At 38.3% G+C, this 26,225-nt stretch overlaps 1 protein-coding gene across 1 annotated transcript in view; it reads right to left on the bottom strand.

Moving 5' to 3' along the window:
* Positions 1-26,225, bottom strand: part of PCNX2 (pecanex 2) — a 144,577-nt gene that overhangs the window by 27,968 nt on the left and 90,384 nt on the right. The window contains exons 22-25 of the mRNA XM_065730527.1: positions 23,976-24,086; positions 19,644-19,771; positions 7,281-7,339; positions 4,682-4,897 (exon numbers count right to left, since the gene is read on the bottom strand). Coding sequence (XP_065586599.1) covers positions 4,682-4,897; positions 7,281-7,339; positions 19,644-19,771; positions 23,976-24,086 — 514 coding nt within the window. The remainder of the gene's footprint in view (positions 1-4,681; positions 4,898-7,280; positions 7,340-19,643; positions 19,772-23,975; positions 24,087-26,225) is intronic.

The raw sequence follows: 26,225 nt of genomic DNA, 5'->3' as shown, positions 1-26,225 counted from the left end.
CTTTCTCTGTGTTCCCTGATCATGGGTTTTCCCCTGTCTTTTCCTTTCAAATTAAATGATACATTACATATTTCTGGCAGACTGCTTTTAGCACACCACTGTAGTCTAGCACCAGACAGTACAGATCAGCTACTGAAGGGCTTGATTCACTCACAGCAACGTGCACGTACCTGCAAATTTCCACCTAGCTTGCTCATCTCTACCCTCTTCAATTTTGATAGAGGATATGGGTATCTCTGCTTTACACCCAGGATAAATGACACAATGGAGGCACATCCCCTCTTTGAAAGCAGAAAGGAGAATGAAGAGGTAATTCATACAAGGTGCTTTATTTAAACAAGACTAAAGATGGTTGAAGGAGCCCTAGCATTACTAACTCCTTTATTTTAGTTTGCTCTATCTGTATCTTACCCTCACTGCAAAGATGCTTTTCATTTAACAGCCAAGACAAGCACACTTTGATTATATACGGTTAAAAAGGAATCTGGACTGGTCATTTTATAATGTCAATGCTTAACATTAGGGACACGTTAATGGAGCTGGATACAAATAGGGAAGGCAGTTTTTCCTGCTACCAGTATGCATGAATTCAGAAGACACTGTGAATTCTTTGGGCACTGCAGCACTGCCGACATAGCTTTTCACTACAATGACAAATGCAGGAAAATCCAGAGTTCCTCAATATAAATATTGATTTTGGCTTACTCAAAAAACAGTCACAGGCACAGAGAACCTTGTTATGATTCATTCATTTTCCAAGCAAATGTAGACTTCCTATTTAAGGAAGATTGGATTTTTAGGGCCCTCAATTAAGATTATATGTTTGAAATTGAAGCAGATGTGAAGAAGCCAAAGCTCAAAAATTACAGCTCTTCCTCTTGCCCATTTTTTTTTCCTCTTTGTGGTAAACCACTCATTACAATGAATGAAAACAGGGACCTATGTGAAATCCAGCATATGACCAGACAACCAAAAATAGTAATGAGAAATGCACAAAGCAGAGGAAACATGGTTGTATGGGGACTTAAAGCCTGGTGCTTAACATGAACTGCCTCTTAGCTTTGAAAGTTCCAAAGTTCTTGCAGCAGTTTAGTGCACTCTACCTACGTATAGAAAAAAAAATCCTACTGTATTAAGGTGTATCCCATACCCACCATGGAGCATTTGTAGGACTTGAAATGGAAAGAACCTGCCCAGCTGGGGCAGAAGATGGTCATTCCTACTGCCCAGGGGAGCCCTGCCTAACTTTCTGCTCCAGCAGGAGCAATCCTGCTCAAAGGAAGGTTTTCTGCTCTGTCTCAGCTTACAGAGCTGAGAACAGCCCTTGAAACAGCCCTTGACCTGTCTCTTCTCACAGCTTCTGCCTTCACATCAGCCCTTCTAGCTCCTTTTACTCAAACTCTTCTACATTGTTCCCTTTCTCCTGGCAACTTTACTTAATGCCCTAGCCCCAACAGAGCAGTCCAGCTCCTTGCTAACACAAGGATGTAACCTGTTACACAACGGGCATGGTGCTGCAGTACGACTTATTATCTAAAGCAAACCAGGCCTCACAAGCTACCCAGAGATATAAGCTACACTCCGGCATCAACAGGCCACCTGAGCAAGACTCCACCAGCCACACAGCAGACTATCTGACACAGTCTGGAGTTCACAAAGCTTTTGTTACAGTCTGCACAAGGAAGATCCATCTTATCCAGCTTGTGCCTGGTTCCCCTCTGGGCTCATCTGTTTCCCCTTAAATAGGCTTGAAATTCTTGTGCTTTCTCTGGCATCTATTCTATGTGGTCCAGAGGGATTTACTCGTGTATGGCCAATACTACACATCTTAAGTTTTCTCTCCTCAGGTATGTTCTGTTATTTGATACACATTGGCTTTTCTTTTCTAGGCCAAACGATGTAACCCAATGTATCTTCTGTACTCAGAGAAAATATTTGGTGAAATATTAGGAAAAAAAAAAAGGCAAAGAAATCATCTAGTATGTATCATATGAGGACACAAATTAATCATACATTTTCTCTCACAATCTAGGTGAGATTTTCATTCCCATTTTTTCCCACTCCTCTCTTCCTCCTTCAGTAATTTGTCTGTGCTTTCCTGGTTCGTGGTTTGCTGCCACTGTGTTGGTCCCATTCATAGGGACTTCTGAATGCTCAGATGAGTGCTCTTTCAAAAGATACTGACCTCCTGAAGAACACAAGAGAGACTGGGGAGGAGGGCAGCTGTGACTAGAACTCAGCTAGCTCCAGAAGAGGCTGTGGTGGCTCAGCCTAGACCTGTTGCAGACAGCAGACATCATAGAGCTGCTTACAAATAGACAGTGTTAGGCAACTGGCACAGAAGCATCAATTTTCAGACCCATTTCCTTGCAGAAACTAAATTAAGGAAATACAAAGATGTGCAATTTTTGAGCTTGGCTCTCAAGCTCAGATGCAAAATGGCTCCCACCTGGTAATGAACAAACGTGACTCAAAATCATATTCTTCCCCAGTCATTTCACAAAAAAACCTACCTAGTTACTCACTACTCAAATTTCAATTCTTTAAGCCTGCCTGCTAGGCCCCTGAACTTTTCATCCAGTCAGAATGTGGTTTGAGCGGATGCTCAACCTCTCACATATTTTTTTGGTCTTTGCAAGGTTTGTTCTTCCTGAATGGCACAAGTGAGGTGTTGATGAAGAGGCAGCAAAGAAAAAAACAGCTCTTGCAGTTTAAGCATGAAAGTGAGATTTCTTTCATTTGTTTCAAATCTACTACTACTTTAGGCAAAAAAGCAAAGATAATTTGGTAAAATCAGGATGGAGGATAATGGAAACATGTATGGTCCCACTCACTCAGAATTCCAAAAATATGAACATTACATCAACATCTTGTAAGATACATCACTTTTCAGACATACATAAATCCACCCTGGAAGTCACTTTTATTTTCAGATCTGCAGAAATTAAACATTTTCTGGCTTCACAAAGTTTACATAAAGAATTGCACTGTGAGCAAACAAAGAGGCACCAAAAATAACACTGACTAAAATAGTCTTAAAGAACAACAAAGAACAAACAAACAAAAAAACCCACCAAAACCAGTAGCAACTATCTCAGAGCTTTATCAGCCTGTGAAATCAGCAGTACTACAACTAAATGATTTGAACTGCCACAGCATTTAACTGTTCTTTAAAAGAAACACAGATCTGCATTTGTCTTGCCTGGACATGAAAGAAATAATAGCAAATTCCAAATCTACAGAAAGAAAAAAACCTTTCAGCTTGTGGCCTCTATAAGGCATTAACTTCAGTGCCTATCTCTAACAGATGAGAACCACTACATACCTTGAGGGCACAAAAGAAGATAATTCTCACACACACGTCTTTGAAGTTGAAGAAAGCCACAGACACACATACATCACCATCATTACAAACAATGAGGAATTATAAGGGTGATAAACAAATTCTCTCTCCCTTTCCAATTGCTTTCTTCTTACAATTTGCCTGAACTGGTATCTCACCAGCTACTACAACACCAAATTCTTTCAGATTTTAACTGTTTTCCACATAACTTTTCTTAAAATAGAGGAATGTTATCTTCCTCCCCAGCATACAGAAAGGAAAGTGAGCATCAAGTACATACCACAACCTGCTCAACATCCCACATGCAGTCTGTTGCAGAGTCAAGACCTAAGCCCACACACTATTTCCTATTTCTTTCCCACATCTAATTGCATTCAAAGAGCCAGTCTGCTTTCTGTTATCTCATAAGTAACCTTGATGAAAAGTTGCCTTGATTATACACTCCCCTACATGTTGTCCATTAGTGGCTCATCCCTGGAGCCTCAGAAGCTGTTTATTCCAGGATTTCAAAACTCCAAGCATCTGCAGTTGCACAGTGATATCTTTGAAAAGTTACAAACCCAACTAACAACCACAGTCAAAGTGTTCAGCATAAAGAGAATTTAGAAACTGCTGAAAAGCTTTGTGGGTTTACTTTCTTCTTCCTCCTCACTTCATGAAGAAAATAACAGAAGACAGGAGTGTGATACTACAAGGCTCACAAATGTCATAGCATCTAGGAAACCTAGGAAGGGGATGTAGATGTCTTTCCCTAGAAAGGAGTGTCATGACACAAATGCATTCAACAGCTGAACTCAGCATATCCTAAATAGGAGAAATATGAAAGCCTGATTTACTTGCTTCTCCTCTCCTGCTCCACAGTGATGGAGACCATCTCAGCACTGGCACCTTGCATGATCAGACATGCTAAATTTTCCGTGGGAAGAGTCTTGTGATTTTTGGTAGTTCTTCAAAGGCCAGTTTGTGGGGAAGTTGAACAATTTTAATAGCAATACCATTTCTTGTGGTTACAGAGAAAAATAATCTGAACATGTGCCTAAATGTAACCTGAAAGATCAGTGAACCAGGGAAATAGCTCAACGCACTATTTCTGAATGTCTCATGATAGTGCAGAATGCAAGTTCAAATTTTTTAACAGTCAAGTTTCAAAACAGTGTAATTCAAATAATGATATGAAGAAATACAGAGCTTCTAAACACAAATAATAACAACAATAATAATAATAATAAAAACAACAGCAAGAGGGGATGTTAAAATCTATGTTAGAATCTACAATAGATTTGTGACAGATTAAAAAACACAAGTTTTGCTGTTATTTAAAACATCAGGAATCCTTACCTCGAAATTCCAGCCCTCTGAGCTGAAAGGTGACCAGGCCATTTCCAATTTCAATCAAGTGCACAAAAGCATTTAAATAATCTGATGCTAGAATAAAACAGTCTCCTGTGCTGTAGTTTCCCCAGCGGCCCAGAATCAAATCTCCACAAAGAGACTCCTGCAGCGATCTTGTCAGATGCTCATAAAAAATGGAGTTGAGATTATTGTCATCATTTCCTGTGACCAGAGCAGGAGATATTTGTAAAACAAATAAACAAACAAACAAAGCCATTCTGCATAAAATCCTATACTCTTCACTCCTGCATCAGGCCTCTTCCTCTGGCGTGGTGGTATCTTCCTGGTGATAGTTTACATGTATTCCACTTGCTAGGTAGTTTTTTAGTCCCTTAGTGAGTTAGGCCAGAAACCTTTGCTTAATATGAACAATATCATAAATCAAGCATCAAATTAGTGATAACAGAGATCAGGCTGAACTAAAATATGTTCTTCATGTTTTAAAACATCAAGAGTTTTTCAGCTCCGCTATCAGACTCTGCTATGCTAAGATAAAATCTATCTACTGTTCTTAATTTTTAGAAACCAGAAATCATGATTAAGAACGTAAGATTAAATCTAAATATTTCTGAGACTTTCACTAGCCAAATAATTTGTCACACACATTCCACTAATTTTGCTGGAAGTTACTTCTTTTAGACCTCTGGGAGTTTTTCAAGTCTTTGTCTATGGAGTATCCTTTGGACACTTAAAGGCATGTTCAGTATATTGAAAAGGAATGAAACAAAGTTCACTAACACAAAAATTGCTACAACTCACTTTAAAAATAGCATCAGCTGTCCATTTACACATTGTTGGATCAACCCTCTGGGAGAGTAATGCCACATCACAATCTAATGGTCTCCTAAAGGTTTATGGCATTTATGTGTATTAAAATTAGCACTTTATGATGATGATCAGTGAAATGGAATAAACTTTTCACAAGAGCTAACACATATAATACAACACAATGTTGGTTTGTGTTTGCACTCTTTTATGTAAGAAATATATGCTTGACAAAAGAACTGTTTTTATTTTCTGCAACACATCTATGGCTCACCTTTAATATTTTTTAAATGTAAGTGCATGAATATATACACATCCAATATATTGTAGGTGCATATCATAGAATCATTATGGATTGGAAAAGACCCCTATGATACAAGAATGTATACGGATACATATGTACAAGTACACATGCTTATTTATGTGTGTCCATACTTAGGAGAAAAAAAAAAAAGAAGAGGAAAATAGACTGTAATTTGTCCTACAAATTGCTCCTTAATACAGGTAGAAGAGTAGGCACATTACTACACAGCTCTTCATCACCATGGCCATTGTGCATACAGCCCTGGTATGTACAGTACCTACAGATACACAGGTGCATATGTATGTACATACATACTCAGCTATATATTCTCTGGAGTACAATTATCAAAAATGATTTTCAAGGCACACACAAAAGGAATCCTTTGCTTAAGCTATGCTTTTAAAAACATAATCAACATGTGCAATCAGCACATATAATAATGCTAAGGGTCATTGTTATCAGAAGACAGAAAGGCCTTGAGAAACATCTTAACACTTTGCCTTGAAATCATAAATGAAAAAGAGTATTATATATGCCTTGAACTGCTAATACTCCTCCCCTCGCAGATCTCCTGGATTACATCAGTTTCTGCTTCAGGATGTGTATTTGTTCATGCTGCTAAGGGATAAGTGTTTAAAGGGGGGTGGTCTGAAGACATAACAGTAATCACAAGGTAAACTTACACCATCACAAATCTCTGAAACCTCAGTGGTAAAATAAAATCAGTTGCAAAATGCAAAAAAGGAAGAAACCAATTATGAAATCCTAACCTTTCTCACTGGAACCAGGATTTGGCATGAAACCCAGATATGAGTATCTGCCGGAAAGGACCCTGTCCCTGCTGGAGAGTATCAGCTCAGGTGTCACACACACCTCATGTTTTCTAAATTGTCAAAAAACGCTTCACCAGTCCCACAGGAATTGCTCAGTGCAAATCAGGAAGGTGTTCCGGATTGCTGTGGATCATAGCTCACTTAATAGACCACTACCCAAAGGAGAAATCCATCGGCATACATACTTATATTTTTTCAACTCTTCCTGCATCTTTAACCCCTCTGATTTCCCTTTCCCTTCTCTCCCACATCCAGAAGGGCTTCTTTTCAGGGAACAGGAGATACCTGTCAGCCCAAACTGCTTAGTGACAAGGGCGCTGTTAATCTGCTTTTTTACAAAACCTTTCCCTGACCATGGCCAATCTTCAAGTCTAGCTGAGTGTCTGCCACGTGTCTTCCACACAAACAGAAAGGCTGTGATTAACCAAGTGATTTAGCAGCTCTCCAATCAGCTTCACATAAATCAAGAGAAAATTTATTTATCAAGGTAAATGACTTAAACAGGTGCTCTGATACATTAAAAATACTCCAGTTTGTTCCCACAAAATTTAATCCTTTTGAATCTAACTTTTCAGCCTTAATGGAGTAAACAACACATTTTGCTAATCAAGCAAAACAAATTACCCAAGCTCCCAAGCCATACCTGCATCTTTTTCAATCTGAATTGCCAGTCTTGTGTTGGAATGGTCCGACCTCTTGGTGCTAGAAAACAAAGACATGGTCAGTTGTACAGCCTACTCTGTTTTAACCAAGATTCTCCAAAAAAAATGCTTTTGTTTTCTTTTTTTCTTTAACATATCTTTACATTCTATGTCAGTATGCAATACGCACTTCCAACCTGGTCATCAGTTTATTCCAAGTATGTATACACACTGGTTCCAGAAGCACATCAATCAGTCAGGTGCCACCAAAACACCAAGAACACTAAATTAATCTTGCTTCCCTTCTAAGCCTTAAGGCCAATAGCTGAATTTAATGGGTTTTGTTTGTCTGAAAACATTTCTGTGGGTGTACAACATGAAAGGAAAATAAAAACACTTCATTTTTTTTATTTATCTAGGAAGTGATGAGAAATTCTCCGTTCTCATTTCTTAAAAAAGCAGAGTGAACTCTGGGCACTTAGTCTACATACATGGAGGTCCTGTCTCCCTTAGGAATGACAGTCCCTGCTTGAAATTTTCACTGTACCAATGGAATATAAATCCCATGGGACAAACAGCTACAGAATGGAAAGGACTGTGAGGCAGACTGGATGGAGCTTTTATTCCTACCTGTAACAAAAGACGTGATAAAGTCTGAAGAATGAGTGAATCAGTGTGGGCAAGCTTTATCCAACAGAAGGAAGCGGCTGTTGTGGCAACTGAGGATATTCAACAACATCCAAAGTCCAAAGCATCTACCCAGTATCCATCTCCTAAGCCTTCAGAGTACCAATGAAAGCCAATGAAAGCTTCAGCTAACAGGAGTGCTACAGTAAACATACATTATTTACCCAAAATACTGCTCTGGTAATGGTACATGTTTCCTATGCATGTTATTTAAAGGCCTAGAAGACTGAAAGCTCAAGCTATAAATTCATGCTGAAGATGAACTGAGAGAAGGATGTCACTGATGTCCCTAATGTTAGAATTGTTTTTTATCCACCTTCTACAGCTGACTGTGCTATGGAAAAAGAAAACAAACCAACCTGTGGAAAACTAACCAGCAAACTAGTAGAACCACATTTTCATGCTGAAGAAAACAGAACTGTGGTACTTCTACTCCCATTCAACTACTGACTTCTTCTTTAAAAAGCATATTCTTTACTTTTCAAGATAAATAGTTGGTGAACATATGAGTCCTAATTAGAATTATTTGTAATTAATATTAGTATATTATCTACATACATTAACATTTCATTTGATGTATTATTTATCTTTCTTATTCTGGTTGTCTGAGTTACAAGAAGAACTGCGGTTTTCATTTCCTATGTAACAGAAAATGGTAAAGTGTGTGTGTGGGGAGGATTCCTAAGTGATTCATAATTTAAACCATGACTTTACTTCAAAAAGCTTGTCAGAATTATTTTATCCTGATAAACTTCCACCTGCAAATGCAACACATGCAAAAGTAAGCATAAATATTAGGTTTCGGAATTCAAACAACTTTCCAACCTCAGCAGAGAAACACTGCCATTTTCAAAACTGTTTGCATTAAGATTATGAGAATACTTATTAGCTTTAAGTCCCTCTGAAATCAGTGTGACAAAATGAAGTACAAGTCAATACTGCTTTTTACTCCAGATTTTTATCAACCTGTAAAGCTTTTCTGTTTTGAAGCACATTCAGACTCATACAAATCAATCAGTATAGAGAAAATTCTAATCTATATAAAGAACCCTTTCATCCAGCATGCAACTCTGGCTCCATTTCATTCCCACCCCCAACCCTTTTTTCTTTATTTCCTTTTTAGGAGAAATGTGAGTGCTGCAGGTGATGCTGTGACAGATGAAGCGGGCCGAATGAGAAGAAGGGAAGGAAGCAGAATGGTTCTCACAAAGCCAAACCAGGCTCTGTTGTGGCTTTTTCCTCCATTCCAAGCACAGTATCAACTTCTTAAGCATAGAAAACACAGGCCTCAGGACATGAGATGAGAAAGGATACAACTCTTCAGATACTACCAGAGATACTCGGAGGTTTTTACTGGTATTTTGAAGCACAATTTTCATTTTTTACAAAGACTGAGGATAATATATGCACAGTTGATAAAGCACTGAACTGCTTTTGTCCTTATGTTCAGTTTACTCAAATAAATTCACTCACAGTAATCACTTCAGACTTTAAAAATCTTCCAGAATTGTAAGTAACCATTGCTATGTTTGCACCTTCTTAAAGCCAACAGGAATTTGCACAGCATTAAACTCTGCTCCTTATACTCCAACTAGCTACATCTTAACTAGGACCTCTTAAGTGAACTACTTGGACAAATGGGAGATTTGGGCTTTCCTTCAGTGGCTTTCTGCATTAAATTTGGTTGTTATCACTCATACAAGGTGATAATTAGCACAGTAATTGGATTTCTTCCTGAATTGCATTATTCCATGCAAACCAAGCACAGGTCCTCAGTCACTTGCCCCTGAGAGCAAGTGATTATCTTTTAATGTCTTCAGCTATTTTAAAGCCAACATATTTCCTAGTTCCTGAAATATCTAACTCATGCTCTTTTAGCATTCATGTAGACACCCTGGTAACTTACTGGTTTGTGTGGTGCCGTTCATGTCATTTTAACTGTTGCTGACTTTGCAGAAGGATCAAATCATCCCCCATGCACCCACTGTCCAAAAATATAATCTTGTTTCTTGTACCTGAAAAGACTTTATTCTTGCACTTTACTCTCCTAATTTCATTAGAAGGGCAGAAAAGAGACTGAGGAGGATTCAATTCAGGTTTCCTCGAGTGGATGCTGAGAATCAGACAAACCAAGGGGAAAAAATATCTCTGTTTTTTTCCAGAAGATGAAAATAATCATTCTATTCACCTTGCTGTTGCTGGATTTTGCCCTAAAACACAAATTCAAGATTCCCAGGATTCCTGCTGTGAAGTAGGGGATCTCTAGTTTGAAGACGACAACAACAAAGGAAAGCAGTCCCTTCTGGGGGAATGCAAGAGATGCCTGTTTAGGTTAGATCCAAGGTTTTCCTCTGTCTGTGTCCAATGAATTTTAATCCATCTTTCCATGACATCTAACAGACAAGTCCAACAGGAAGAAACATTACTATGCTGCGGCCCTATGATTATTCATGGAGTCTGGATTAAAAAAAAAAAATCCCAACAACAACAACTAAAAAAACCAAATCAAACCAAAACAACAACAACAAAATTTCCATTTGAATGTCTTATGCTGCTGGCACTATAAATTGAAGGGTTAACATTAAAAAGACAGTAGTAGTAGTAGTAGGCAAGATAGTGAGACAGGGGGTGAGTGAGTAAACAGTAGAATAAGCAAGCATCCATGAATATTTGAAGGACACCAAAGGCAAAAATGATGGTACTAATTGGAAGAGTGATGATGCCCAAGTAGTTTTAAATCAATTTCATCTAAAAGGCAGAATATTCCAGCACAATTACAACAACAAAGGCTGACACCCCTTCGTGCATAACCATACCCAGGTTTTCTGGGCAGCTGCATGGAAGACATGCTCTAGGTTTAAATCACATTAGTAAGGAAAGATTTTTTATAAATGGAAACACTCTCTCCTTCCTGATCACTCTCACCAATTTTTATTCTTCATGCTTACTTCTTCCCTTCCCCCTCTCCCTCCTCTGGTGTTTCCTCTAAGAATAATAAAAAGTGGCTTTGCTCGCATACAAGGAAACTGGAGAAGGGATAAGGCGTAAAAAGTTCTAGTTATTAAGGAGAGTGCTTATGAAGGACTGCTTCAAAACATAGGAAGATTTTAATATCAATGTTTTTTGTTGTGCTTCCTGTCCTTTAATTTCCTAAAAAAAAAAGTTGTAATTCATTCTTAGAGTCTCTCGGGTTTGTTTTTTGTTTTTTGTGGTCATTTCCTGAGGTGCCAGGCTTAACACTGCAGCCTACCCTGAAACCTGCTTTTCCTGAGTTTTCTGTGATCCTGTACCAATAGGGATACAAGTGAGAGATGGGAATCAGATTAAAAGCTGAGCGGACAAACATGGATTAAACAACCTGCCTAAGTGCTCTGACATTCAAAGGTTTAGCAGAGGAATGCACCTCCTATTTGTTAGCCAGGTCATTTAAGCATCTGCAAACTTCAAATTATTCACTAATGCTTTATCAAAATGTCACCAATAGCCTCATTTTTTACCTTACTTGTCTACCATGCTTACTTTCTTATGCATTGTCTGATTGTGCTTTATCTTTTTAAAAGACATTTACTCACTATTTTCAGATATTTTCTACTAAAAACACAATGAGCTTTGTATGTGGAAGGATGGTGCCAACTGCAAAGAGATGTCTATACTGGCTTTTATTGTCAGTGATGGAGCACTGGGGCCCTGCCATGCCTGGAAGGACTGGGCTTAGCACAGCACCTTGCATCCCAACTAGGCCTCACTGTGCACAACTCAGGCAGACTACTAATTTAGAAGCAAATGTGATAACTGCATACACAAACCTCTACACCTGAAGCATTACAGGTACAAGTTATTCTGGTTTTCCTGTCGTGAATCACACAGACTTCATAGGAAGGGTGCCCATCTCCGTGCCCAGAGACCTGCAGGACTTGGGCTCTGGTGCTTCCAAAAGAGGCAAAAAGACAAAGTAGAAGCTAATCAAGTTATTTCAGTGCCATCAAACTGGGAGTGAAGCATTAATGAGACCACCATGAAAAATAACAAAAATTTTACCACTGCCGTACAATTGCACAAAATTCAAGAGGGATAAATTTTAAGGGTTTTTATTATTATTATCGCAAGAACTGTTGAGAAGAATGATCATTTACAGCAGTCATTATGGTAGTCCCTGTAGTACCCTTAGGCTGAATAAGTCTACCAGCACAAGGAAACGATATGGTATTTTCAGAGCAAAAATTGCTAGTCAAAAGATTAAAAAAACCATTTCTCTAGCACTCATCCAGCATTTATCCTAGCGCCAACTACAGCAAAGCTTCTAGGGTGATTCTCAGTGGCAATCATGGTATAATTCTATATTTTGTATAATCTCAGAAAGAAGTGAAAGAAATTTTACATTTTGCTCTTTTGAGCATTCAAGCAATTTGGGTCCAGTATATTCCCTAGCATATCAAGACACAACTGAGACTTGAGCAAGCCATAGCATGAATTATTCCCTGCTGCTCTCCGTACACAACTTGCACATCATTTCAGTCTGAATGATTATCTACACTGTAATGGCAACTTCTCACCTGCCTTTGTACCTTGATGAGAGTTGGATGAGTAAGCATTTTCTTGAATGGAAGGTCTGAATTTAGTGCTCCTAACTGCAGCTTGCCCTTAAACGTTTGATTCAGTTAAATCTAAAACACAAGGTGATCTACATTACACAAATGAATGGGATGAACACTTGCTCAGAACTTGCAGGAAATGCATTTGGACAGGTTTCCAATACTGAACATTACAGAAATTCTACAGGTTTATTCAATCTCACTAGATTTACGTAACATGGAAGCTAACCATTAGAACAGCTGATAAAAATTTAGAGTCATTGCTCATCCATTTAGGTACTTAAAGTATTACCTGCTTCCTAACTCTAATTTATGAATCTATTCTCATCTTTCTCTTCATTCGTGCTGTTGTCTTCCTTTCTAAACATATTTGAAAATCCTGTTCTATTGGGCTCATGATTTTTTTTCCTTTATAGGTCTGAATTCCTGCTTATAAATATCTTCTCAGATTTTCCACTGCATGCATTTTACTTCTTTGCCCATCCCTTTCCCTTTTCATTTATCCTGCTTGTGGGATATCTCTACCTCTGCTTGTGTTCCTGCCTGGCCTCAGCATGGATTCTTTCTCTGAAGCCTCCCTTCTGTCTTTATTCTGTCCTATTAAAATGATTCAATGAACTGAAGTTGTGAGTGCATCTTTAACTCTGCGGGGAACTACAGAACACTGAATCAGAATGCACTCCCAATTAATTATCACACATATGGCTCCTATTCAATTAGCCTCAATTTGTTTTATTGACTGCCACAGGCAAAATCTGAGAAGAGGAGATGTTACCAGTCAAAGAGATACTGCCAAACTGCAGAAATCCAGCTTTGAATTTTCTGTAGTCTCCCTTGAGCGTAAAACTCTTGACAACTTTGAAAACACTAATCTTAATACCAGCTCCATTCAGCTAAAGGCCTGTTTTTCTTCACCTGCTTTTTCCCAGATAGCTATGACTCCAAATGTGATCTCAAGCAGTAAGGTGAGGCCTACATTGGAGAGGACATGTGCATACATCTGTGCTACAAGTGGCCAAACGGGCATACAAGCTCTCAAAGCTGCTTGCTAAGGGGAAGATGACAGCTCAAGACACTGAGGGGAACATGATTTCTAGTAGGGCTTCTAGGGCCTGAGGCTTTACCTGAAGCAGCACCTCAAAGACCTACTGAAGGAAAGACTGTCACAACAGTTCAGTGTTGCAGGTGCAAGTTCAGTGGCAGTGCTGATGGTGTGCAATGTGAAAATACAGGCGCTAGGGCGGGGAGGAAAGAGGGAATGGTCTCAAGAGGGTAATCAGCTGAATAAGTTTAATGAGCAGCAGCACCATGATCAGACATACACCTGAAGAACAGGGCACAACCTCCCTAAGAGCAGTCCATACTCATTGTTTTGATAGAGGAACATTTCTTTCTTTTTTTTTCCAAAAATCATCTTTGCTAGGGAAATATTCCCATTGTAAGGGAAGACTATCAAAGGAAAACCAGCAGCAATCTCTAATGCTTTCAGCTTTTGCATCACTGTCAGGCAGGGTGGGCTGCTGTTGTCAAAAGGAACACAATACCCATGGGCAGGCTAAAGGATCCCCTACTGCCAAACAGGGCTGAGGATCTAAATCCCTTTAAAGTCATCAGAAAGGCTCAGTGAATTCAACATGCCCTGATTTGAAGACAATGCACCAAAAATTCAAACTAGAAGTTATTCCTTCATTGATTCTGTTTGTTTTGACTTGTAAGTGCTGGGCACTAATAAATGAAACTAAAAAGATGGCAATGAACTGTAAAACTCGTGGCTGGGCATTCAAGCCAGTGGCTGAAAATATTCAGAAAAGATTGAACTCTGAGAAAGGGGAATTGGCAGTGACAGAGTCAGAACACAACATTTCTCAAACAATACTTGAGGAAATAAGGCAAATAGTAGAACTGGGGGAAAAAGGGTTCACGTGCTTAAGTCACACAATAATTGTTGACATCAGAGGTTAATGTACCTCTCTTTAAAGCACTTCTTATAAATCAGTGTCCAAGACTACTGAACTATAAACATTTGCTGCAGTTGTTCCTCTGAAAACATTGCTACTATGGAGGTCTAAGGGTCTAAGAACAAGAGAACATGTGAGAAACCAAACAACATAGCAAGAAAAGACAAATAAATAAATAAATAAATAAAAAGAGACTTATCTCCCAAGCAAGGCCCACTGGCAGTTATGGGTAAATGGGATTTTGTGTTTGGAACAGGTTTTTTGGCAGCTGCACCAGATGAGCAGGCTCACAAGGAAACCAGATGCACTAGGGTACGTTAAAAAATAATAATTTGAAAGTGGAAGGCTTGTTATTTCATGGGAAAAGGGAAAGGAGCAGATGGGCACTTTTCACATCTCCTTTTCCCACACACGTGCACAATATGGGGTCAATCCTAGTTATACTCACACTGGGGAAACTCTCCCCACTCCACCTGCAGTCCGTGCATGACGAACGAATTATGTCATACTGCAGTAAAAATCTACGCTGCCAAAATCTAAGGCAGGGTAGGTTCTCCTTGCCCTCTCTATCCCCAGTTATATGAACCTTATACAGGTGGCTGTTTGCTAGACCACAACTGAGTAACAACATAGTGACACACTTGGAGAAAGGAAAGACTTCCTCACATATTCTCAAACAGAGACAGGCATCTGGTAATGCTGTTCTGAGGTAAACGGCAATTTAATCACAGCCACTTTTGAGACACCAACTAATTTAGTTACACCAGGCAGTAATTCACTAGAGACCCTTCAAAGCAAATGCAAGCTGTGCCTTACCCAAAAGCAGGCACCAAAACAGATGACCAAGGAAGAACAGAAGAAGGAAAGAGCACATGAGACAGGAGAGAGGTTTGCAGGCAGTGAAAACTCCAGAGTGCTGGTGGAGCTCATGGTTTGTGGGGACAAGTCACAGCTGCAGCAGAGAAGGGTCTGCTCTGCGTGATCGTGGGATTATATCCACTGGGGAATGAAAATATACTTTCTGCCCTGTTCTGTTAGTTCCCATATCTGAGATACAAAGCGAGATAAGAGGAAGGGAGGACAGGAGAGAGACAAAGTAGTTAAGAAAAAAAGCAAAGCAGTGGAATGGAACAACAGCATTTCAACCAAAGCTATGCTTTAAAGTGCCTATACATTAAACAAGATTTACTGCTATTTCCTTTTCTCTCTCTGACATCTACAGCCTAATTGTTCCAACAGCTGTGAAAATAAAGAGTGAAACAGGACTCTTCAAAGTGGGAAGCAGAACTGAGGCTGACGGCAGGACAAACCCAAACTATTTTTAAAGAGAAAATTTCTTGGAGATGGACTCCCACGGGGCAACCAGCTCCTGAGTGCAGGCCATCTTTCTGAATTCACACCCCTCTCATTTCAACAACAATGGCAGCAAAAGCTGTAAAAAATGGTGGCATGAAAGGTCATTCTTTCCTAACCTCCCCTCCCTATTGCCTGACTTTTTCTTCTTCTTAAAACCACCCTTCCCTTTCTTCCCATAAAGATCCATGACTTCTGTGATGCACAGCTGTGCCAGGCTTCACACTGCAGTGAGCCCAGAAGGGCGCACTATAAACAACCAGCATATGTCAGCTCTGAGAAGGAACACCCATGCTCTGCACACACACACACTGCCAGAGCATAAACAGGCACAGCGTGGTTCCTGAATTTGAGGAGCTTGCTAGGAATTTTACAGTTTGCTTACTGACAAAATGAACTTCCTTTTTTTTTTTTTTTTTTTTAACCCATTTGAGTTTCTCCATTGCCCCAAGAAAACAAACAACCATCATGTGAATTCTCTGAGACTTTCAACTCCAAATCACACCATCCACAGTAGTAGATGTTCTGTCAGAAACTCGAGGAAAAAAACTTCTCTTCAGTCAGCAAAAAAACTGGGACCAAAGGCAACAATGGAAACTTAAGTCAAGCTCCTGTGCTAAGAAAACACCAGGTCATAATAACCAAGACAACACTTTAAGACTCAGATGGAGAAGCTGCTCTCTGCCCAAGCAACTTGTCTAAGAATCCACCTCCCATTTAATACCGTGGAGCTCTCTGCTTGTTAATGCCCAAAGCTTCAGTTTTGGATTCACTTTACAGAAAATGAACCTGATGCTTTTAACTCAGCTAATTTCACACTGTCGATCCAAATGAGATGAGAGAAAATGGAGTGTGTAAAAATAGGTTTTGCTCAAGTGAAATAACAAAAGAATGAAGTTTGACTGATAGCAGAAAAGTATACAAATACTGATGAACAGGAAAGATGCTCTATCAATACAACCTTCTTTATTTATCAGAAGATAATTTTAAGTTAGGACATGTAGGTTGCTTGCCAAGAATTGTTTTGGGTTAGCACAGTTAACAGGTTAGACTATAAAGAAAATATTGCCATGGAAGTAACTATCAGTGTAACCTCATTGAAACATAAATGAGTTTTTGAATAGCTAATATAAATATGATAATTTAATGTAGGCATCAACATGATAAGGAAGTGTTTGAAAATGAGTATGCAAAATAGGCAAAACAAAAAAGCTATATAAAGCACACTGAAAGAAGCCTTCCCCTGGGAAAAAGTCCCTTTCAACAGGTAATGAGTATAGAACAGCAAAAATAAATAGATAGATAGATAGATAAATGAATAAATAAATAGTCAGGGCTGTTTCATCTATCCCAGACTCCACTGTACTAAACGTGTGACTTTCCATGAATACTCTGAGCCAAATTTAGCAAAAGCAACTGTCAATGCACTCCAAAAAGAAATCCATACTACACCTTGCCTCTGTGTGTTGTTTGGTCTTGTAGCATCCAAAAAAATCAGTATGTGTCCTTCTCTAAGGCACTGCTGCCCAAAGAAAGGTCAGTGGAGGAGGCAGAACAACTTCCCCTTCCAGTTCCAGTTCCTGAACCTATTTAACTCCACAACTCTGAAAGAAAGCAGTCATGCCCTCCTTCTGATTTTTCAGACACTGAAGAGTCAAGATTTAAGGCAGTAAGGCAATGCCAATCTCACTTCATTCGATTATTTCAAGCATTTAGTAGGAAATTTCCCTACTCTAAATACAACTTAATTTCCTTCCCTTGAATTTTTCTGTCTTTTCATTGTGTCCTTTTAATGACCCTGGAATTTTTCAGTCCTGCTGTTGCACACTCTGCTCAGTTCTCCATGTGAGCAATGAAATACTGACATGTAAGCAAGGCAAAGGAGAGTCAGAACTGGTAGGGATGAAATAAACATCAATATAGGAGGTGCATATTATGGAATGCCACAGGTTCAGGCAAACATTTTACTTTGATGATTATCTGAGTGTTCTACAAGGCTGACTATTTCTGAACAGTTTTTTTGAGGGAAAGGTTGTGGGTTTTGTGTTTTATGTGACAAATCCAAAAGTTATACTACAATTTCTAACAAAGAACAAAGCACAAATTTCTCACAGCTCTAATCTGAGCATTCACATTGAAGACAAAGCCATAGTTACTGCTTATTATGAAAGGACAAGCAGTAGTGGTTTAAAGCATTAAAAATGTTAAATGTAGGAGACACTGATGGTCAGCACTGATGAAAACAAAAAACTCCCTAATTTAAGCATCAACCACCATCTTCTGAAATTCCTTTGAATATCTTCTATTCTGTTCATCTTATCCCAAAAGATTTACACTAACTCAAAGCAAATGAAAAAGTTCCCATCTATTTCCTTCTACATTAATCTACAGATATCACACTCATCTAATTACATAGAAGTGATGAGCCTACAATCAATGAGTCGAATTCTCTAACTTCTAAAGAGAAAAAAGCAGCCATGTGCCTTAAAAACGCTCTGGTTGAAATGCAGCAGATGTTCAGTTCTCCACTTCCTACAATTCAAAATTTCTGTCCAAAACTGTAAAGCTGTCTGTGGGATCAGCAGCAGCTTCCTGCCTTTCCAAGACTACCCCCAGTGAAATGAACTTGTTGACCCAGAAAAGGATGTTCAACAAAGAATTTTGTTAAGCATGTAAAGCTCAGCTTGCTCCAAAAGCTTTCCACAAATCTCATCATATTCAGAAGCTTTATTTAACTTGGCTGTATCTCTGTAGTTTCTTTATAGAGGAGTACAAATTTGCTTACTAACACAAGTCAAATTCAAACAAAAAATAAAACTCTTCAGAAACTCATCTGATCCTTTCCCCTGAAAGATGGAGGAAGCTATCACTGTCATTTCCAGTTCTGAATTCTGTCAAGGGGTGCTCATGATATCAAATACAAGGTATGTGATAAATGTACAACACTTTTCACTGCCCTGGACAAATAACACTTTGGCCAATACAATTTTCACTTCATGTTTCCCACTGGTGTTCTGCAGTTGCCACGTTTACTCAGAGCCCAGTTACATGTTGGTAACCATTCCTTCTTAAAACTACCTCCAGCTGAATAAGACAGGGTTTTCTTTTACCTGCTACTCTTGTTGGAGTAGCAGATCCCAGTTACCAAGCACTCCAAAATCCTACAGGTTAAAAGAAGCAGCAGCTCTTTATTCAATCTGTTCAATATTCTAAGTCTATGTCCTCATGAAACTGCATGAATGACAGCTAAATTCTGACAACAACAACAACTTCTTATTGTCAAATTCTAAGATCAAATGTAGCAAATAATTACAATGCACACTCATCATCACTTCTCTATGAGAGTTACCTGCCACATCCTTGTGGTAACATTTAATCAGGCGAGTATAAAACACATTAATGCAGCTTGACTTGTAGTGCCAAAGGCTTAACAGATTTAGTTGCTAACACTGGCTAGCTAGACAAAAAAGGATGACAACTGGGAGTTTTACTATTGTTTTTTGGTTTTGGGTTTTTTTTTCACAGCTTTGTTATTGTATGCCTGTAAAACAAACGCAATGTGACATTCATCTGTAGCATACTGATAATTGTTTATATACATTTTCAGAAACAACCAAATGAATATGAAATAGTAAAGCATAAGAATCAAGATTCAAAAAATTAACTCTTCATAGCCTACAAGAACTTAAGGAGTATCTTTGGAAAGAAGAACACTTACAGAAATGAAATGAATAAGAGCAAAATCTTAAAAAAAAATTCTTTTGAATAGTCTTACTTGTAGTTTTTCTCCCAGAACTTGATCGGTCTTGCGTATGATGCAATAAAGATGACACTACCAAGAAATGGACTCAGTGGTGTAGAAAAGACTGAAGTGGCCAGAGTTTGGAAAAAAAGCATGGCAGAGTCTGAAAAGCGCAAGTTAAGGTAACATAAATTATTTAGTCCTAATTTCAAACCATTTTTGCCTTTTTATTGCTTGTCTTACCAAAGAGGTGGAGGGAGGAGAAGAAAGGAAGGCAGGCAGTGCCAAATTGCCAATTAGCAGCATGTAATCCATGTCTTTTCAATGTTACACAGTTACAATGGAGGTGACAAGTTTGAATAGAGTACAGTACTAGCAGGGTGACTCCGTCTACCCTGTGCCGGAGGACATCCTGATTGTAGCTAAAGCAGTGCCTTTTCCTATCTACAAAACACACCTTCTACAACACAGTGATTCTTGAGTCTGACAGAAAGGGTTTAAAAAACACAATCCCCAAAAAGTAATTATTTTTCATGAAAATTCTTAGTTCCCTGCATTGGAATCATCCTACTAGTGAGGGCAACATTTCATTTTGTGAGTTTTTGCTAATTCTGAAATTAGCTAGTATGTTAAGAAAAAACTATGCCTATACAATCCAACTTGTTGGCTCAAAAGCACACTTTCAGGTTAGTTTTTATTGACAATTTAATATTTCGTGGTGACTGAAAAAAAAAAAGTCTTCTGCATTTCATGCTTTTTGAAGTACATACAAAATGAGAACATGAGGACAGGGGAATACAAAATACCCTGCAAATGCTATAATGAATGCATAAATCTATGGCTTATTTTAAATTCTTATTCTAGATTGCTGGAAAGTAACTTATGAGATGGATAAGAACACAGAAAAAGATACATGTTAAAAAGAATATGATTTAAAAATTGTTAGGCATTAATTCTTCTTTACTTATACCAGGACCATGAAATTTCAGGAAAAAAATATTTCCAAGTTGGTGCAAGTGTCCAGTTGTCCTTCTTTACACTTCCATTGGAAGGAATGTACCAAATATAGAAGCCACAGACAAAGGAGCAGCCATCAAGTACAGTGATCAAGTGTATCTCATACTAAAATTCAAGTCCAATCATTCAAGCATAGCCTTTTGGTTCTAATAAAACTGCAGGGGACACATAAGTCTTCACAGTGAACATCTTTACATGTGTAGCATCATTTGCAATAGAACATTTCCATTAAAAGGCTAACCAGCCATGCTTTCAAAGCCATTTGCAAAATCTACAAACAAATATTTGACAAAAGATCTCTCTCAAATCCCTCAAACATATTAAAAGAAAGTGGTTCTGAATGGTGTCTTTATGCATTAGTGAGCTTGCAAAATGAGCTGCCCTTAGAGTCTAAAGTTCAAAAAGTGACAGAGAACACAGAGCAGGAAGCAAGTACACCAAAAGTTAAACTGTCACATTACCCTGTAGTCATAACCAGCATTGACTGCAAAAGATGAACAAGTATTCACGAGTGTCAGATAAGGAAATGAGGAATGGGAGATGAAGAGACAAAAAAGAGCAAGGAGAACAGATAAGGACAGTAAATCAAGTTTCCTACAGAGAGTTTTAATGTCATTATTGATTTTAAAATTGCCACTTTCATGAGTTAAGACATTTAGGACTCCCCTGTGAACTGCTGGTGTTAAAGACATAAGCAGTAGCAAGTTTTATTTTTGCTGAAAGACATAATGTTCTATTACACGTAAGTCAAAAGCAATTTCCCATCTGACATGTGAATAGTGGTTTTAATAAGGTGTTTCAAATATGTAAACATAAACAGCACCAGAAATACTTACCTAGAACAGATATGTACAGTAATATACAGATATATATATGCACATCTGATGTACCTGGCACTTATATAAAACTATCAAAAATCTATAGCCATTCTTCCTTGCTCTGCATCTCAAGTGAGTTTTCCTGTGTGCTGTCTTTGTTATATTATACAGTGTAGAAGCAGAATTTGTTTCTTTGTGAATAATCAGTGGATTTTCTTTTTAAGGTGGACAGAATCAAATTTTGAGAAGAATTAACAAAAAGCTGATCAGAACGAAATAAAACATCCTATTTGAGGATTAAATGCTATTTAAAAGTCTGATTGTATTCAAATCAGCTTCAAAAAAAAAAAAAAACAACAAAATAAATAAATGAAAGGTTTATGTTTTAAAAATCTTCCATTCCCTTCCTTCAACACAGAACTATGGAATAAATCCAGCCCAAATCCTCTAATGCCCCAAACACACATTTTTAATTGCAGTTACTACAGGCCAAGACATTTGATCACAAATGTGGTTTAGCCACAGCTCAACCTCTGTGTTTCCTGACAGATGTTTGTCTGAATTCCCTAAGAACTCTAATGGTAGACTCCACAATCTCCTCCAGGCAAAGCTTCAGGTTGCCCTTCATTCCCTGCCACCTGAATGAAATGCACCAAACTGAGTGGAACTTCTCAGTCACTGAGTTCTACAGCAAAAATTCACATAGGAGCATTTAAATTTAAAATTTGATGTTTTGTTTGTGGAAGCAATCTAGGCAATTAAGAGCCACAAATATTTAACTCTGCAAAGAAATGGCAGGTTTAGTGCCTCTGCAAACTGCAATATGTATTCATTAGTACTGTCTGCAGGGTTATCTTAACAATAAATAAAAATACTGTGCAAAAAAGGCAGAGTAATTGTTGTTGTGGGAATAGTAACTTGGGCATTAAACCAGTATCTTTACTGCAACATTGCCTTGAAAGAGATTTGCATTTAGGAAGGACATTATAAATATAAATAATACGAAGCTAATTTAGATCACTTTGGTATTTGTAAATAAACTGAATACTGGTAGTTCACTGCTTTCCATTTTGCAAAGCTTAACTGGTACTTTTATCAAGACTGAAGTTATCTCTGTGCAAAAATATAAGTGATCAAAGAGGAACTCACTGAAATATAATCTTAGTTCTCGCTTTAAATACTTTCCTGCAATTCATACCTATAACAGAGATGAAAATATTTTTTTGTTGTGAACTTCCATTATAACTTGCTACAAATCATTCAACGTGTTCTGTTAACTAACAATTTTTAACAACGCGCTTTGTTTGTAAATAGCCAATGCAATGCTTTCCTTCTGGGAGTTATTCTGTCTTCACTTCCATCTGTCAAAGACTCCCGTTTATATTTCCTATCTATAAACACACTCATATAATAAATGCAGCATATGATTAAGTACACCACAGCAAATAGCAGAGGGGAAAAACCACTCGAGGAGAAAAAAAAAGTCACTGGAGGGAAAGAACCATTCTCCACAGGATGAAAGGGTCAAGGACTTAAATGTATGCACCTAATAAACACTACATAGTCCAGACCTTCTAAAGAGCTTACTAACACTTCACCCAACTCTTTTTTCATAGCTTCGATAGAAGGGAAGAAAGAAATGAAAAGTTAGTCTCTGAAAATGCTTGTCATACCAATAAAGCTAAATCTGATAAGTTGAAGTGCTTTATTTCATTACCTTTCTCCTGTATTACATCAAGTTCCTAACTGAATTAGACTTCAACGTGAAACATTTTTGTTCAAAAAATCCTCTATATATTTTTAATCCCTGCAGGCATTTGGAGGTCATTAAATTCTGTGTTTTAACTCTCCATTTTCACACACACACAAAAAAAAGGTTCATGGTGTTCATAGCCCAAGAATGGGCACTGAAACAGTTTCTGAAGGACTGTTTTCACACTGATGAATATATTTATAAAACAGAGTGGAAATGATAAAAAGATGAATGCTCTACAGCTCCACAATGAAAAGTGTACTTCAAAATCTTAAAATACAGCTGCTTTTGAAACAGAAAATAAAGGAAATAAATCAGGTCAGTTGTAACAGAAACTGGTTCACTGACATGAACTTGTATCTGAGATACAAAGTAGATGCAACCGAGAAAGTAACTAGTATTTTAGAGCTCCGTCAGCAATACACCCAGCACTTTACAAAACTAGCTCCTGTACACATAAATGCTGGAGCTACTATGTCAGCCATACCATTTCATTTCAAATGCATCAGAAACCAGTGCTGAGGACTGTGGATATGTGATTGGATGAGAAGTGGGAAAGCATAATTAAAGCACTCTGCATCAGAATTCAGTTTCCCAGTTTCAGATCCTACACAGTCAATAAACAGAAAAAAACGTAGTTCCATGGAATTACTGTAAGCATTTTCACATTTTAATACACAGGTTACCTGAAAACTTCACACCTTGTTCAAACACTGTAAATAAATTATACACATGAAAAGGAATTAAAGAATAAAGAAAAATAACTTCATAAAGGATATGAGGTATTGCAAAGAGCTGGGCAAAAACGTGGAACGATGACCCCCAGGCAATCTGCCAGGGAGCAATGTATGTCATGATGAACTGCAACTTCTGCAGTAGGTCCCACAGCTGGAAAACAAACAAACAAACATACTTTAAGCAACGAGGTAGTTTTAAGTAATAATATCTGAACATGACACATCTTTCAGAACTGTGCACTGGGAAGAATATGAGATAGCTTCTATTCTATTATCATATTTCATTAGCATTAAGGTATAACTTCAATAAAGGACAAAAGTGTATTTTTCTTTTGAAACTCACATAAAATGACATATGTTCTTAAGCACCACAGTGAGGTCCCTCACAGATTACCTTTCTGCAAAAACATTCAGGTACTTAAGAGGAGCTTATGAACAAGTTGAGGATAGACTTTTATGCAGCCTTACAGTGGCAGAACAAGGAGGAAAGGTTTTAAACTATAAAAGTAGAGGTTTAGATCAGATCCTAGGGGAACATTTTTCACTCAGAGGGTGGTGAGGCACTGGAATTGGCTGCTAAGAGAAGCTGTGAATGCCCCATCCCTGGAGGCACCCAAAGGCAGGTTGGATGGGGGACCCTGGCAGCATGAGCTGCTGGGTGGCAGCCCTGCCCGTGGCAGGGAGTTGAAACTGGATGAGCTTCAAATTTCCTTCCAATCCAAGCCATTTGATCATTCTAATTAGTAAGTAGGAAAAAAAGGTTCTGATTTTTGCTGCATATAACACGCTGTCAGTTCGACTTTTAAGAATTATAGGAAAAGAGACCCCAGGATAAAAAGAATACAGCAAAAAGAGGAAGCAAAAGGTGTAGCACATGGCTCTGCACATGGAAACAAGGCACGTTTATCACAAGCACAACATTTTTATTTGTTGAAGCTATAGAAGATGCCATCTCTGTGTGAACATATGCTTGGCATTAACCATGAATTACAGTTGCATTTTCAAGATCAAATCATCCTTCCATAAACAAGTTACATGAGCATGAATTTTTATTGTTGCACAGAACAAGTTGGAAAACACACCAAATTTGTTTTTGCCTTCTCTAAAATATGCCTGGTGCTGCAACAAACAGTTTCTGAGTCAAGAATGATGTGTACTTATTTCCTGGAATATGTTTCTCTTTTCTGCCAGCTCCCCTGCATCAGGCCAGAACAGATCCTTTGTCTTGCCTGCAGTAGGTCATCAGATTCAGATTGCACTGTGGTTTCCTGACACACTGTCAGGAAGATTAGAGCTCAACACACACACAAGTTGAGAATGAACCAGGAGCGCCTGCAATATCTCATGCTCATGTAGATTTATTATAGGAAATTCAATGTATATTTTCTATTAAATGAGTTAATGAAAAACAAGATGTTGTCAGTATCCTGAAAGAAACTGAGGCTATGTCAAAACCAACACATTAAATGCTTCCAGGCAATAATGCCAGGCACTGGTACTGTGCGTACACATCTTTAAATTCTTAGGAAGGCCCCTAGCAAGGTTGTATCTGGCCCAGCTAGTACTCATCCAAGCAATTCCAAAGCACTATTTGGAAGCAAAACCCCCACAGCCCACATCCAGCTGGCAGCTCCATACTTGCACCTGCATACTGGCTGGAAGATCTGACAAGCATGGACACAAGCTTCCCCATGACTTCTGCCTCTGTGGCAGAATATGATCCTATGCACACTTCATTCACTAGTATGTCGACAACCAAAGAGAATGCACCTTCACTGGCTAATGCATTTCATCTGCACCTAAGTTTCCAGCCCCAAAGTAACACTTGACTCCCTGTATCCACATCAGCGATACACTTATGTTCCTTTAAGCTTCTCTATGAACTCTCTTGTAAAAAATTGGAAGTGAATTGAGAGGGTGGTACAAAATGACTAATAGCATTAAAATGTTTTGGTTGTTGTGCCACCAAATTATCACAAAAGCAGCTGCTGTGTTATGCACACTTCAGTTTTAGGCAATAAACCTTCCACTTGAGATGAAAGAAGTGCTCCTCATGCATTCTGTTATGCTTTGGCACGACATAGGTACAATATGCAAAATACAACTTACACTCACTTTGCACAGGCATAGTATTTCTCACTTAATTTTGCTCATCTGAAATATCTGAATGAACAGCCAGGGGAAAAATTATATGTTAAAATTTAAACTCACAATCTAAACCACAAAGAATTCAAAACTGCTGTAGCACCATCCAGCAAAGTTTTACCTGCTACAGATTAAAATCACAAAG

This window comes from Cyrtonyx montezumae, unplaced genomic scaffold, assembly GCF_038088225.1.
Source record: "Cyrtonyx montezumae isolate F1298 unplaced genomic scaffold, pur_monq_1.0 scaffold_0, whole genome shotgun sequence".
Classification (NCBI taxonomy): domain Eukaryota; kingdom Metazoa; phylum Chordata; class Aves; order Galliformes; family Odontophoridae; genus Cyrtonyx; species Cyrtonyx montezumae.
Note: the sequence above shows the minus strand (reverse complement) of the source record. Positions and strands in the feature narration are given on the sequence as shown.